The 16,415-nt window shown below is 47.2% G+C and overlaps 1 protein-coding gene across 1 annotated transcript in view; it reads right to left on the reverse strand.

Annotated features, from left to right (window-relative positions):
* The window catches only part of THBD (thrombomodulin), a 5,221-nt gene extending 4,501 nt beyond the window's left edge, over positions 1-720 (reverse strand). The window contains exon 1 of the mRNA XM_026060203.1: positions 658-720. Within this exon, the coding sequence (XP_025915988.1) occupies positions 658-720 (63 nt within the window). The remainder of the gene's footprint in view (positions 1-657) is intronic.
* Between the last annotated feature and the right edge of the window lie 15,695 nt (positions 721-16,415).

The raw sequence follows: 16,415 nt of genomic DNA on the forward strand, positions 1-16,415 counted from the left end.
CCTGCCTGCTCCCACCCGAGCGCAGGGAGCCCTGCCTGCCCCCCGCCCGAGTGCAGGGAGTCCTGCCTGCTCCCACCCGAGCGCAGGGAGCCCTGCCTGCCCCCCGCCCGAGTGCAGGGAGCCCTGCCTGCCCCCCACATCGGGGGTCCGGAAAGCCAGGCACTGATTTGCACCGGGCGCCTGGAGCAGGGATCACTCCGGAGAGGGGAGCTGCTCCCCCCGGGGACTCCCAGCCGGGCAGCAGGGCACCTGGAGCCTCGGGGTGCTTTCTCCCACCCAGAGGTCTCGCAGCACCTGCCCTGGCATGTATCCCCACAAGCTGCACTCGGAGTTGGCTTCCGCAGCGGCCGCGGCGATGCTACGGCAGCATCCGCAGGGTCCGGAAAGGAGCGGGGACCGCAGGCTCAGACCGTGGGCTCTGCCCACGGCCAAATCGCATCTCCTGCCTCAGTACCCTCGCTGTGTATAAGATGATGCTGTTGCCCTTTTAAGGAGCTCAGAGAAGTACGGATGGAAAAAAAACAAAACCAGAAGGGCTGAGAGCTAGTCTCAATATCTYTGTGGGTCTGCAGGGCACCGTATGTGATGGAAAAAGTCCCTCCAAAAGTTTCTGCAGGTCCAGCTCTCCAAAGCATTGAGATACGAGGTGCTGGGTACCTGTGACCGTGGCAGCTTTGAGGATGTGGGCTTCAGYGTCTGAACAGACCACGGAAGAATCATTATTCTCCTTCTAAAAAGGAGGAGCAAGAACTAGAGGGAGGGTGACTTGCTGCAGGTCACCCAGGGAGTGAAACCAGGCCATCGAAAGCCCAGCCTGGTTTCTCACCTGGGTGGTAAGGCCCTCCAGGTGCTTACAGACCTGCCGTACGCTGCTCTTGGTACACGCAGCAATTCTTACCGCAGTCAGCAACAGCCCGGAGGCTTCGCAGCCCGGGAAGCCGATACAAGGCAGTGACAATATCAGCTACGATGGCAGCCTCACGAGCGATTCGAGTAAGCGTGCCGCTTGGGATGCCACAACACGCCGAGGTCAGACCTACGGTCTATCGGTCTCTTCTGGCCTAAACACCGCTATTCCTGTCACCTCTCTTGGAGCTTCGTTTTGCAGGGTCTTGATTTCACGTTAGTTATTTCTGTTCCCTCCAAGGGAGGCTGCTTTTCAATTCCACAGTTACGACCCGTGGAGAAGGAAAGAGTAAACGTCCCTTGAACATAACCTGCTCCTGGCCGTCAGCTTTCTTCCTCCATGCCAGCTTCTCGGGCCAGGTGTCCTGCAGCTGCGTTTGCAGGGAACGCGCAGCCAGCTCGGTTCCCACCAGAGCATGTAAAGCACTGCTGTGCTCTGAGCATTTCCCAGAGCCGATTAGCCACACAGCACTTCATGTAGCACGTTGCCAGAAGAGGACTGGGGTCCCTTTTCTGTAATCCTTCACAGGGGGCCTACCATCACTACTGGGAAACTGAAAGCAGGGAAACTGAGGCACTGAGCGGTTAAGTGGTCGGGTCAAGGGCGTGCAGCAAGGAAGCTTGTGACAGAACTGGGGAGGGAGGCCTGGTTTTCAGCCAACGCTCAGTTTTGATGTCCCTGAATGTCTTCTAGCCAAGAGCTCCTCTCTCTGGGGGAGGGAGCAACACGTGTCCTGGTGAAGGACAACTCCGTTGACCATGTAACGACAGAAGCGTTAAGACAAGCGTCTTAGTTTCGTACCTTTGATGCAGCAAAGATCAGGACCCAAAGGGTAAATGGCCACGTCTGTGCTTTCGTTTGCCTCCTCCCATTGCTTGCTGTTGTTTCTCTCGGTATGCAGTTCAGTCCTTCCCTTACGGCAGAAGAGGCGTTTCCAAGTAGGGCCACGCCAGGGTGTGTTACGGGACAGTTTTGGTGGGAGGTGAGGAGAGTTGGGAAGCGMGCAGTAAAAGGGGCTCTTTCTTCCCTTCCTTCAGAGCAACACTTGAGGTTACTACACCCCCCCTCCCGAATACAGCCCGGCGCCCCGAGGTCCAGACTTTCCCCCAGTCCGCCCAAGCCCAGAAGAGCTCAGAAAACGCCTCCTTTCCAAACCTGCCTTTCACAGCCAACGCAAACCAGGATGCTGGCGAAGCACATGGGGGCGCGATCCGTGGTGATTCCCGTCTCCGACAGCAGATGGCATTTGATTGGAAATTTTGGGGGAGGCTGGACTGAAGCTGAGTGCAGGCAGCGATGGCCACCTGCACCAGCGGGGAGAAGCGTCTCTTCTTGCTTTCTGCTTCCCGCTCTGCTTCTGCTCTCCGCGTCTCCGGGAGGCAGCTCCACATCCCTGGGCGAGAGGCGTGCAGCAACGGCAGACCTCGCTACTCTTCTGTGAGCTGAACACGCACCGGAGTGAAGGCAGGGGCCAGGATGTCAGCCCTTGCAGGGCAAAGGCAGGCTTTAAGGAAGAAGCTGTGCTTTCTGCAAAGAGGAAAGAAATCCTAAAGTGCCCCTGGGGATTTAGTGATTTTTTGCTGTAGTAGTGAGGGACTCGGGAAAGCGCTTCCTTCTGCTCGAAAGATTTGGTGTTGGCAGTGATGGATGACCACCGTTATCTCTTTGTGCTTTACAGCTTGCAGCGCGACGACAGAGGATGCGAGGGAAGACGGGACGCCCGAGGAGAGTGCATTTCCTCGGGGCTTTTCACATGAGCTCCTAGTTACCCAAACACACAGAGCTGACATGGGCTTGGCCTTGGGATTGCTCAGAGGGAATTGCACAACCTCCGCACCAGCACGCTGCGCCGGCTGCAAGCACGCAACGCCTCCTCAGCTGGCCAGGTGGAAAGGACGGATGGTTCCTACGGGGGAACCGGAGGGTTGCCAAATACCTCGCTGTTGCTTGGCGGTTTAAAAAATCTGGGACTGACATTTTCAAGTCTCACACTGCAAAAAGGCACTTCAGTTATGGCGGGTCGGATTTGTCTCTGGTTTTCTAGCAAAGTAAACCCAYGCTCCCAGCACATTTTATCATGCTGCGTGCCTGCACAACAATCACATTTTTAGCAAATGCATGAAATATTAATAAACCTTGCGGTATATAATAGTGCTGTGATCAACGCAGAGCACCTGTGAACTGTGCACTCAGTAAGCAAGAGTCTTCCCCGTGTTCCCGCCTTCCCCACGGAGCAATTTCACTTATATYCTTTTAACAACTTTTTCCTTTCAATGTTTTTACATTTGTAGGATCCACCTGCACTATCAGAACATACCCAAGAGCAAAAGAAAGATGAAAAACAAACATCYAGAGCTTAGTCATTCAGAGAAAAGGGTATTTGATCCTTTCTTCAGTTTAGAAAGTGGCGCTTTTACCATAAAGCTCAGTCACAGCAATTGGCCTTCAGGATCCCCTGCAGAGAAACAAATCAGTTTTTTCTTTACTTAATTCATTCCAGCAAGGTCACTTTCTTAAACTCTCACTTTATGTCTCGTCCTTTTCCAGCCCTGTCTGGTTCACATAGCTCACAGGAGGGCGGTGGTATTGACTGCCTGAGGAAGTAAGCATAGTTTTTATTATATTGCTGTCTCAGTCGTTACTATCAAACCGTCGTAGCGTGACACTCCTGCTGTGGAAAAAAAGACAGATGGGGAAAAGAGTAATAATAATAATAATAATTAATAATGGCCCTAAACCCTGCTCTTAGGTGATCTGCAAAGTTAGCCTGATGGGAACARGAGATGAAGAGCTCGTGTCCTTTATCAGGTGCCTCCCCTGGTTTCTCTCTTTGACCTCTTTTCACACCTTTGTCCATCATCCTGTCGCTGGGAAGAGGAATTATTAGGAAACGCCGTTTGCTACCTAGACTACATAGGAGAGATGGACAGGTCCTAACTTGGCCTACAGAGCGTTCAAATTTATCATTTAGTTATTACATAGGCTTTGCTGGAAAGGTTTGTTTTCCCTCAGCCCTTGCCTTCCCCAGACCATGGCTTTTGGAGGATTTCCTGGGTTTCTTCAGCYGTTGTGTTTTCTTGCTGTCTTTCTAATGAGAGATGCTGTAAATTAGAGATCTTGGTGATCGACTCCAGATAAAAGCAGAAATCAGTGACRCAGAAGCAGGCTCTTTTCTTAGGTAAACTTGTCTCTTTACGTAATATTCTTTAAACMCATGAACAGAAGTCTGAGCTTCAGTTCCCAGGCCAGTATTTCGCTCCCCAAGAGTAAGAGAGCTCATAGCAGAGAGCAAWCGCTCATCTTCTCACAAGATTACGCCTGGTAAAACGGACAAACAAGAGCATTTGCAAAAATGCTGTCACCTTAACTTGTACGACTTCCGTGYAACTGGGCCAGCTGATGACTTCTACCATAACAGTATATATATCCAGCTGGGCAGAGAGCGGGAATACCTGCTGCCGGAGAGCTTCGGGAGGCAGTATTTACCAGCCAGGTCTCCCGAGCGGGGCTCACCTGTCCCCAGCACAGCCCAGGGCACTGCGGACCCACGTTGCGTTGAAAGGTGGTGGCAGATGTTCTCCTCGCCTCCCTCATTTTGACACCTTGGGGCTGAGACACACAACCCTTTTGGTCCAGATTCGTTGCCCGGTTGCTGCACTGACGTTGATGTGACCCCGCTGATAAATGCGATCATACCAGCGTGACGCTGGAGTAAGCTTCCCGGGATGGCGCAAAGGGAACGCTTGCCTACCAGGAGCTCAGAGCTCTTTGCTGGTGCACGTTGGCGCCTGTCGGACTGTCCTGATGATGCTGTTGAAGCAGCACACGTTGAGTGGGGCTGGCCATAGCTTTCTCCACATGAACGTCCCTTTTGTCAAATGACAGCTTTCCTGGGAACTGTCCTCATTTTTACATTTCTTCTTTGAAAAAGAAAATGCGTTCTTACATTTTTTGTCATTGACAAATAAAAGGATTTTATGCTTTAGGTTATCAGCAGGTCAAAAACATTATTTTGAATTTGCATTCTCCGCAGGCAGAAAATACACTTTTCACCCATACTCCATAAACTTCCAAAGCAATTTACACCCACTTGAAAATTTCGGATCTAATGAGGGAAGTGTCTGTGCATTTTAATTTCGTCAGCATGGATTTACTGAAATTAGAAAAAAAGGCTAAGATTAAGAGAGGATTTGTTCCTTACCCCTGAACTAGCTATGGCCTCATGGTGCAGGTCAACTTTGCTTTCTCCAGCAGAAGTCAATGCTAGGGCAAAGGCTGTGGTTAGGTCAGGATCAGCTAACCTTGACCTAAAGTCATCATCTCTTCCTGCGTGACAAACATCCTGCAGGTTTTGATCCTCCGTTGTTGCGACTTCACATAACCATTTATTCCTTTGCAAAGAAAGGACAAGTTGGACCGTACATGGCTGTAATACCTGTCGGTGATTCTGCAAAGGATTTCTCAGTCGGAAAAGATGCCAATCATTCGCTTAATATAATCATTCACTCAACAAGAGCTCAGTTGCCCCTAATCCACTCAGACCCTGTGTACGGGATGCTGAAAGGGAGCAGACCCACGGCTAGTTCACAAAACGCTCAAGACAAGATCGCTCTCAGAGGCTTCGTGAAGGGGAGTCGTCACTGAGCCTTGGTAGCACCGATCTTTCTTTGCTTAGATAAAAYGCTCTGTTTTCCAGTTTTCTTCTGTTGTGGTTTTGTTTTGTTTTTTTTCACTTCTCAGAATTTTATTTTCTCTTCCCTTTTTTTTTTTTGTTTTTCAGTGTTTTCAGAAGCAAAACAGCAAAATAAAGGGGGAAAGGTCAGGGAAAACAACAAGTGAAAAAGTAAGAATACCGAATGTAATCAGTGGAAAATAAAAAAGGCATCAGTAGATTTCGGTTCACTTTTTTCCTTCAATTTTATTCAATTATAAAATAGATATAAATTTCCTTTTCAAGGCAGCACGATGAAAAATATTTCAAAATTTTCCAAGAAAAATACAGTATTATTAAAACAACAATTTCTCTCAGAATTGTGAGGCGTGAGATTCTCCCACAAAAGTCTTTGCTTTGCAGACAGTTTGCAGGGTTGATCTTGCCAATAGAAAGGAAACATAATCAGGACAAAAGAAATCAGATTAATCACGCTTTAATAGTTTTTTTGTGTTCTGATGATCTTGACCCTCTGTTGCCTCAAACCACCGTCACCATTTGTTCATGCGGCTCTCAGGCTGAGTCAGATACAGAAATGCCTTTCCTGCTGACATACTYCTTTTCCTTTATAAAAGTTGATTAATCATGCTTTTCTGCAATTTAAAAAGTTACTGCAAGACGTTACCAGCTGTCCATTGTGATAACAGAAGAAAGACCTTTCATTTTATTTTAGTCTGAGTCATCCAAAATGTCATTGTCACCCTTACGCCACAGGAATGCCAACAGTGGATATTTCAAATCGCTTCCTTTGACCTTTGATTGTGGGGGGTATTTGTCAAGGATTTTGTCTGCCTATTTGTTTGATTTTGAAAGAAAGCTTGATAATATTAGAATGCTAATAATTATATGTAACGTTCTTTTTTAACATTAAATTGTTATGTTATAAATTAAAAAAATAAAACCAGGCTATCCAAATAACAGATACGTGCTTTCCCAGGCATGCATGATATATGCAAAATCCCATTTAGGATTATTAAAGATGCACATGCAGTTCAACCTGTGGTCTCCCTCCATCACGTCCAAACAAATGCGGAAAAAAAATTTAGCTGCAAAAGCATGCTGGACCCTAAGAGAGAGTTGCACAAGAATCTCTTCTCAAGCAGATTCAAAGACAGCTCCAAAATACAGCAAGGGACTTTTCTCGTCTAATGAAGCAGCCTCAATTTACACAGCTTGGCTTATACCCCTTGCAAGGCTTTCTGTTATCACGCTAACTACTGTTGCTAATCTCGCGACATTTGTCGTTTTTCCAAAGGCCTCTCAACTCCTTTTTCATGTTTATTGATGAGAATCTCAGCTTGCATTTAAACCCTGGTGCGGTTCTGTCACTAGAGAAGCAGCCTGAAAACAGGGACTCTACATATTCAAATGATAAATGGGAAACAAACCCCCGCAGTCTTACCTACTTCTACCCATTTTCTCTGAAGACGACTGCATGATTTCTGACATGCAAAATCAGAGGAACAGCACCGCATATGATGGAATTCCCTGGGAATTTCTGATGAGCTCCTCCCTAGTGAGCTTTGCAGGCACCTACAACAAACATGTTCAAACAGGGATTTTATAAGGGTCCCAAGGGAGTCCGCTGCTCGGCTTCCCCATACTTTTAGGAAGATGATGGGCAACATGGGAACACTTAATAAATAGTCCCGTCAGCATTTCCTGGCGTTTATCATCCTACTGCCTACCCAACAAGGTTAAGAAACGAGCTCAGCCCGTGAAACCTCCTATTTCCTCCCTGTCTTGCCTCCAGCCTCAGCTATTCCGTCGTACTTCCTTGGCGCAGCCCGGTGCCAAAGCCTGTCCTGCYGCCTGGGCGGACACCAGAAGTCCTGGGCGAACGGTCGCTGGCTGAGGCGGTCTGCGCACGCAGGAGCTCTGCAAGCCCAGGCGAGGTCTGACCGCCGGTACGGCTAGGCAGGCGCACCCGATGCCGTTTATTTTAGCACCGCACAGCAAGAGGTGGAGTACGTCACTAGGACTTATAACTGTTCTGCAGGGATGCAGAGCATTCTCCAAAACTGCCATAAAAGCGACTGCGAAAATGATATCACTTATTATTAAGGTCTTAGCGTCCTGTCACAAATAAACACTTAGCCTCTTGAGGATTTCCTATTTTGGAAATCAGAGCCGCGTGAGAGCCTTTGAACCAGGCACTTTTAGGTCAGCTGGCTGCAGTTATGGCCAAACCCCTACTCCAAGGCAACGCAAAGGGCTCTGCGAGGGGGTGCCGATGCTATGGGCAAGCAGGACACACCTGCAGTGAGTATGTTTAATAAGCTGCATATTAATTAAGAGTGCTGCTTAATGAAATCCTGCCTGAACAGGTGCTCCTGGTATTGCTGATGCATCTCAAGGGTGGGGTTTTTTTGCTTGAAATGTCTTTGGAGAAGGCAGGACTGAGGCAGTCATGTCAAGTGGTGAGGGAGTTTTCTCCCTTGTTACGACAGGAGGAAAAAGAGGCTTTCTCCACAGGTATGTTCACATCCTGATAGCATGTTATAGCCATAATTTTCAATACAGGTACAGAAAATAGCATCTGAGAGCAGTGAATTTTCTTTCTCCAGAAAGATGGTAGGAGAGGTGCTGCTTTCCTGCCAGGTCATGTTTGTACTAGTCATGGGAAGAYGCTCTAAGCTTGTCCTGTGCCTTGCTGCCAGCGACAAAAAGGGGGCTGTGAAGAGAAAATGAATGTACYGGGTTCAGAGTGGTTGACTTTAACTTATAACAACATTTCTTGCCTCTTTATAGACTAAGCACATGCAGCCATTGCTTTTTCAGGGAAAGAACTGGTATTTCCTTCCTCTAGGCTAAGACCCAGGGCTCCTGAATTTCTTCAGTCTGAAGTTCATTTTAATCATCTCAGTAGGACAGGTTTCACCCCAAACCCTTTTTTTTTCTCCCCACCCCTCCCTGGGCCAATAACAGGGGTAATCAAAACCTAGGCAGCTTTCATAAAGTGCAGTATTTCTGTTCAAGGCAAAACCATGCCCCAAAAGGCCTGTTTACAAAGCAAAAAGCTGTTTATTSTTTTATAAGACAACAAAACAATGCGCCTGTCTTTGCAGACCACCACCAAATTTTGCTAGGACTGAATTAGGCCCTGCAAGCAAGCAYGTCTGATATATTTCGTCTAGTTCATAGTCTTATGTTAATTATTGGGTTAATAACAGGAGAAATAGTAAGTGCTGTTTCCCACAGGGATTAAAACTTCAAAAGGCTGGATCTTTGAACTGATCTGGCACCGGTGAGCGCACGAATTATCGTCCCCGCCACCATCTTCTTCACCTTCTGGCAACTTTACTTCTGTTTGGAATCACCCCATATCGGAACCATTTAGCAAAAAATACAATGTCTAGAAGGTCCATAAGCTTTCCCAGTGTTTGTAACGTTGATACAAGAGTCTGCAAGCGCCGTATGGGACATCCTTGGGGCCCGTTTGGGAGGATCTGAGCTGCRTGCACAGGGAACGGACCTCAGCTGCCCTGCCTGTAAACAAAATATGGGACTATCGGAGCGAATTGGGTGCCAGCTGCAAATCGGACATATTTGTCCCTCTCGGCAGAGTGACGGCAGAGGGCCCGGGCTGGACCCCCTAGCTCGGGACGCGTGTCCTCRGCCTGAGCAGGGGTGCAGGGCTGGATCCCGCCTCGGAGGGGTCAGGCTGAAAAATCCGCCTAGCTCGTGTTAAGCATCTTGGCGGTCGAAACGGTCRTCAGAAATAGACAGCTCTCTTTTTGCGCCGCTACGCTGCTATGCCACCGCGCCCATGCCCTAAGCTGTTTTAGGTCAATTAATTGGTATATTCCGTAAATGAAGGCTCATGTGAGGCTCAGCTTGCAAAGGAGGGAGAGGCTTTTGAATTCATCCGTGTTCAGCCGTGCAAACCTATCCTCCTCAGGCTCTTGACAGGGAAAATACTGGAAGGTTTGCTTTTTGGGGGAGATCAGACTATTATCCTTTTCCACGAGCTTGCTGTTGAACCCTACATCATCTCCAGCGCACACCTTTGCACAACAGCTTAGCCACCTGGGAGGTTTTTTGGATTTTTTTGTTAAGAAAGCTTGATCTTTTCTCCACAGTCGGCTGACTCTTTTCCTCTGTCGCGTTGTCACCAGTAGTGCTGAAATCTACTTGGCGAGACATTAACTTCACTCACCAGCCTTGGAAGGACTTGAGAGAACCAAATGCCAAGAAATATTTAGAAGATAAAAATAAGAAGAAGAGGAAATGAGCAGATATTTAAAGCATTTGTTTTTGCAGTGTCTGACTCTGTGGGATTTGAAATGTGGAGCATGGTAGATTATATTTTAACATTACTCAGTACCTTTTCTCTAAATTCTTCTGTTTCCCTGCAGCACCTTTCCCACAAAAGGGGGAAAAAATATATATACATGACCTTTTGAACTGCCCTGTGGCACTTGCAGGGCCACAGATGTCACCAGCCAAAGACATGATACCTCGGTGCGGTGAGAAGTCGTAGCTAAAATAATCCACGTGGGCCCAAACTCCGCTAACTTCAGAGGACTCGGTGTGAGGCCTGCGTGGTCTGGGGTGGTCCCACAGGATGCTCCCATGCCGTTTGCAGCGTTTGCTTTGGAGAAGGYAGGGAAAAGCCGAGCAAGCAGAGCTCAAATTGTTGAATCCTTCCTCCCGCCCGCCCTAGCTCAGTAGTCACTGGAGACTACCTAGTCTACCAGTCTACCACTGGTGCTACCACCTAGGAGACTGGGTGCTTTGCTTTGCTGCAGGGAGGACGGAGGCAGCCCTCCAGACTGGGTAGCTCCCGGACCTGGCCGCTCACATCTCTTTGCAGCRGTCAGGCTGGCAAAAGAGAGCGTGAGCAGAACTGGGAGCAGTCACGGAGGAGCATCGCTGCCGCTTTGGAGCGGGGCATGTGGCCAGCACCCGGGAAGGGTGTCCCGGCGTTGGGTTCCTAGCTCAGAAACACCGGGGTAAATTGGAAGTGTGGATAAATCGCCATATCGCACTCCTTTGTTTTGGTTTATTGAGTTAGACTTGAAGGTCTTCCAGGAGGAACTCTACCTCCTCTGTGCACATGCAGTATGTACCRATCTCAGCCGGTCCCTCGGCAACGCAAAATAAATAGGATTAATGACTGCAGCAGACAGGTGAGTCTCTCGCCACACACAGGCTGYGAGTGCTATTGGATCGTAGCTCACTGTCATCACGCTGCTGTTCCTACTACAGCGTAATCATCTTCCCACTTTCCTCAGCTCCTTAACTCAGCAGAGGATCCTTCCCACCTCCATGAACAGACTCTGCTGCCAAGTTTAGCATGGATGGCGCATAATCTTCATGTGGCAGTTCCCACGGGTAGCCAGAACAAACCTGAAAATTGTATTTTGATACGTGCAGACACTGAACATCCATCTGTCACTAGATGTCACATCCTCTTTTTTGTTTGCTTGATTTTTTTTTTTAAACACTATTTAAGAAAAACGTTGAAGACTAATAAAAGGCCACACAAATGCCATTGCAGGTGTGGGCAACAGTAAGTGGTTCTTTGTGTTGCTAAGGTGTTTTCCAGTCTTTGTGAGAATTTACCTTTTCCCTGCATGGACTTTCTTTGGTGGTGCATGTCGTGGAGACAGCTCTAGCCACCACCAGTCTTGCAGTTTTAAAGCATCTAATGACTGCTCTGCTCTGTCACTGACCAGAGCCAGAAAAGCCGATCTCTGCCTTCATACAGAGCTACGCTGAAATCAGCAGGATTGCTTACGGGTTTAGGATCCGACCGAGATCATCCCAATGGCCACAGCCCYGCAGAAACGGGAGATATGCCTCAGTATACATCTCTGTATGGCCTAGGACAGGGCTTTCCTTTCTCTTTCTCATGGCCTTGGTAGACGTGAAGTGACTAACCCTCGCTCAGGTCAACTGTGCCTTGATACCACCTGAAGCCCAGCTCTATCGATACAAAGACAACTATGAAAGGTGACTGCTGGCAGCTCGGTGGGCTGAGATCCTGTCAACTTCATTGCACACAGGATGAGTAGTGATAGCGTAAGATGATGCATCAGCACTCTCCAGACTAAGGGCGTTACCTCTGCCTTGCAAGAGGTACGTTGCAAGAGGGCTGCTCAGAAATCTTCCACTTATCTAGTTCCTGACAGTTATCTGCATCTTCAACAAAATGCTTGCCTGAGAAATGTTTGCTTTCTTCAGGAATGGGTTTTTCTGGTTGCTGTTTAAAAATACATCGGGGGAGGGRTTAGGAGTTATAAGCCAATTGTACATGTTAAAAATGAAATGAGTTATTTTTTCCCTCAGAAATCAAAGTTGGTATTTTAGCAAAAACTTTTCTTTTTGGTTCAAATTTAGACGGGGAAAAAAAAGAAAAAACAGCTGGTCACATCACTAATCTGTCCAGTTTCCATGGCCRTTTGATTTCTAACACTGGAGACAGGCTTTTAATAGGGCCAACTTGCAGTTCTTGGGCTGGGCAGGGAGGGCCTGCCATCGCCTCCACGTATAGACTACAGCTTCAAGAAAGAAAGAGGGATTAACGGTGTGACCCCACACAGTAAGATATGTCTGTCTTCCATTTGTTGTGCCCTGTACTATCCAGTCATCTAGTGCATGGCTTAGCAAAGCAACAGTTAAGAAAGGTATTGACTTAAAAATAGACTTATTTGCTCCTAAGTCACAGTATAAAATAGATTTTAAACAAATTCAGAGATCAATGCTTTAGCAAGCATTTCTACTTGCCTTTTGCTTCTTAAACTGAGGTTTATCRTGATTAAAATCCTCAGAAAATCTGCAGGGTAACTCCTTGATTAGAGAGAGAGAACGGACTGTAAGGAATACAAAATTTACATGTTCCAAATCAGTAGATATTGACATGGTGTATATTAAAAAAATCACTAATGATACGTTTTCTTTAGATTTTATTAGTTTCATCAGAAAAGCAACATACAGTGTTATTCAAAGTTTCAGGTAACCTTATTCTTTTAGTTTAAGGCAATGGTAAGGTTGTTGCATTGTGCCATTGCTGCATGGCGCAGTATCAGTCAGTCCTGACAGCGGCAGCTCTCAGGAAGGGTGAAGAAAGTTGTAACTCTGGACCATAAAAATATAACACTTTAGGCTTACAAACCAGTCGATACGTTCAAAGCATTTCAGATGTGTTAGCTAGCCAGTCCCGACAGGTCGACAGAAAGACAATTATAGGTCTTGCTTGCAACTACATCTCTTTTATACGTAAGGAATGGGAAGCAAAGAGGTAGCTGCCCAGGGCAACGCAGTAAACCCACCGTGGGCCAGGATGAATATCCCGTCTCTCCCGACTTTAAGCCAGATGTACCAAATTGTCTGAAGCTGTTCCTATTTGCTTTAGCCCATTGTATTCACTGGGCCCTAGATAACACCCAAACAACGACACATATCAGAACGTTCCCGCTGTGTTCGTGGCAGGAAGAAAATGAGCTATGAGTTTATTCTGGTGTAATTCCACCAAGGTGAGGGAAGCTACATCAGGAAATAATTCCACAAGATCAAACCTAARCTAAACCTAGGTACAAATTAGTGTCTTCTCCAGGCYTAACTGACTGCAGTACTCCATTTGYAATACTCTACAGTACACACAGCAGAATACACAAAGGTGACRAGAGAAAATAGGCTTATAGGTTTTACTGATGCATTTCTGGAACAAATAATAGCTCTCAGATGTTTACCGGCTGCAAGCCTGTACTTATGCTTCCTTTTCCCTTCTTCATAGTGGAATAAAAGAGTTAATATGGAAATTAATTGATCCCTTAACTGAAAAATATGTCAGAAAAACTCCTGAGACTATAAGCATTTTGAAAATGCCCTAGCTTTAGATAAAGCAAACCCAATAGTCCCCGAAGTGTGAGGCACATTGGTATGATGGCTTTTCCCCCCATACAGACCCCGCGGCACCATAGCCCTTCAGTACAGGCAGAATTTTACACGTGTAGGTTGTCCCACCGAATTTTAGTAGGATTGCTCGTTTGCTTAATTTACTCATGCATTCAAAATGCTCTGCTGGCTTGTTGTCATAACAAAGAAATGCTATGAATTTTCTGTGGGAATTCCAAGAATGCCACTGTTAAATTCACAGCTTCTTCAGACTACTGCGCAGAGAAAAGGAAGCATGAACACAACATTTCTATCAGCTAGAAGCTACATTTTCCTGTTTGTTTTTCTTTTTATTTTACAATGGAGAAATGAAGAAGAAAAAAAAAAGCAGGAAAGGGTTTTCCTCCACATACTGAAGAACAGGATGTAGGCTGCTGCCCGCAGCAAACTCTTTTGTGTTCAGTTCCCATTTCTGTCACAATTTAAGCCTCAAGTACACAATAAAAACAGTAGAAATTTCAGGGAACTTATGTATCCTTCAGACAACATGCCTGTTCTTTTCTAGCACCTTTTTGCCTTGTATAGCCTTGGCAGACTGCAGTAAATAAGGCAACTGGCGCTGCTTTGACTGGAAGCAGGAACGGCCCCTACCCTCCGTCTCGCTTTTGGGGTGGTTCTCGCTGTGAAACAGTTTAGAGAGACTTCCTTTTCAGAAACAGCTGAAAAAACAGCTCTCTGAAAGCTGAGTACCTACAAGCCGTATTAGCACCTACTGGGTTTAGCTTTTTTTTTTTTTGGATCCGCTGGCTTTTAAAATTGCAGTAATGTTACCAAAATCAGGGACTTTTGTGTACAGAGTGCCACTGCTTCACGTACTTCCCTGGGTCCGCTCCAGCTTCCAGGGAAGTTCGCGGAGCACATTAACAACAGCTTTCGCAGCCCTTAGTCTGTGCAAAAGCACATGCAGGTTAGCACAGCACAGCGCRCTTTATTCCCAGAATATCGAAAGCATCTATAAATAGATCGAGGTTGCCAGCTTGCGTGAGGTTTCTAAGCAAACGAAGCCCTCTCGATAGACCTCTTAAGCTCGTACCCCCGAGATGGAAAAGGCCCCTGTTGTTCTCCGCAAGCAGATTTTTGCAGTAATGTCGGTGCTCGGCTGAGACCAGCTTTCAGCCTGCAGGATTCCCTCTCTTCCAAGGGAATGGCAGCAATTTGACCTCTAGGAAAGCGCAGAGCGAGCAAGAGAGACGTGTGTGAGGTAAAATCTTCCCGTTCTCTGTATATAGGCTGTACCATCGGTTCAGACCGCGACGCCTTCCTCCTGCCCGGCCCGCTCCGGTGCGGGGGTGTTTGCTCGCATCTAGAGTCCCGCTGAAACGAGCAGGATTACCGGCAGAAATGCAGCGCTCAGGCCTTTAAAATGATGCAGCCTGTGAGCTGGCGAGCGGAGGTAAGGGTGAAGGTGCCGTCTCTCCATCCTTGCCGCTTCCTAGGGAACGAGCGCTGAGGCTGAGACCGTGGCCTTCACGTGCCACATGCAGTGTGACTCCTCTTCCTCTGCTCTGCAGCACCCAAACCAGGACCGGGGACCAACTTCACCCTGAGAAAGCGTGTTGTTCTGAAGGGGGGTGTTTAAATTTCAGTAGTCAGCAAACGTGCTGCATCCAGTGTACTCTTTACACGGGGGGGTGGATGAAAAACGCACTCAGCCTGGAGCCCGCGCAAGCTTAACCCAAGCAAGTGGGAGGGGAGCCTACCAAAAACATGATGCAGCAGGAAGAGTCTGGTTTTTCATCTGACTGTGTTTGAAGGAGAGGATTGTTTTCCGTATTTTTCAAGCAGTTTTGTTCTGAATACACCAGAAATAGAAGGGCGATTCTTCCTGAACATACTTTTTTACCGCATATTCTCTGTCTTAGCTACTTATACGAAAGGCTTAATTCAACAATTTTCACACACGTACCTGTGAGCTCAATGCGATGCATTAAGATGCATCTCATTCTCACAGGTTTTGAGGCCTTTTTTAGGTGGCTAGCACAAAGCTGTGCTTGTGGTTTCGCTCCTGCTTTGTCAGTAGTTCTGAGAAGCACCATTATCTGACTTCCCAGAATTTAGCAGAATCGCATAGGCTCCAGCCTTGCACGTGAATGGATCTGAGTAATTTTGCAGGGGTGATTAGCTCCACTAATCTTATTTCTGCTCATGTGCAGAAGCTTTCTGTTGCTGTAGCTCTAAAGCGGTTTATTTAATTAGCTCCGTGGTGTAACAACTTAAAAAAAAAAAAAAAAAAAGAATGCTCATGACTGCAGATAATCAGATCATCTCCTAGTGAAACAAGTGAGGTTTTGAAACCAATTTCAAGGAAAGCAAGGTGAAAATGAGGGCTGAGTGGCAGATTATCTGATTACATGCAGGCAAAGGGGAAACGCTAACACTTCTGTTGAGCTGACCAAGCATTGCTTTGGGGGGGGGAGGAGGAGGAGGGGGAGAACTGCTTCTTTTGCACRTTTGCATTTTAAACACAGGTCGGGGAGATCAAATGAAAAATGAAATGAATTGTTTTCCTTTAAGAAAAYAAGTCAATACTAGTCACTTGCCGTTTTTAAGATTTGTGAAATTCTGCAGGCTTGAGGAACAGCCAGCGCGGGTAACTTAAACCCCATCGCTTTTAAATCTTGCAGTTCCTAAACTGCTCGGGAAGCAACGCCTTCCCCCCTTAACTTTTCATTTCCAGGAGCGGCGGCAGGGTTGTAAAATCACATCTAATCACCTCTAGCCCCTCGGAGGCGAGGAGCGACGCGGGCTGCCGCGAGGGCTGCATGCCCGGCGCGTCAGCGGGTCTCTCCGTGAAGGGTTGAGCACCTGCCTTGGGAAATACCAGGCCTCCCATGGCGAGAAGATCCAAGACAGGCTCTCAAACACGAAGGCATCCAAAATTGCAGTAAAGAGACA

Source organism: Apteryx rowi, unplaced genomic scaffold, assembly GCF_003343035.1.
Source record: "Apteryx rowi isolate R43461 unplaced genomic scaffold, aptRow1 scaffold_167, whole genome shotgun sequence".
NCBI classification, from domain to species: domain Eukaryota; kingdom Metazoa; phylum Chordata; class Aves; order Apterygiformes; family Apterygidae; genus Apteryx; species Apteryx rowi.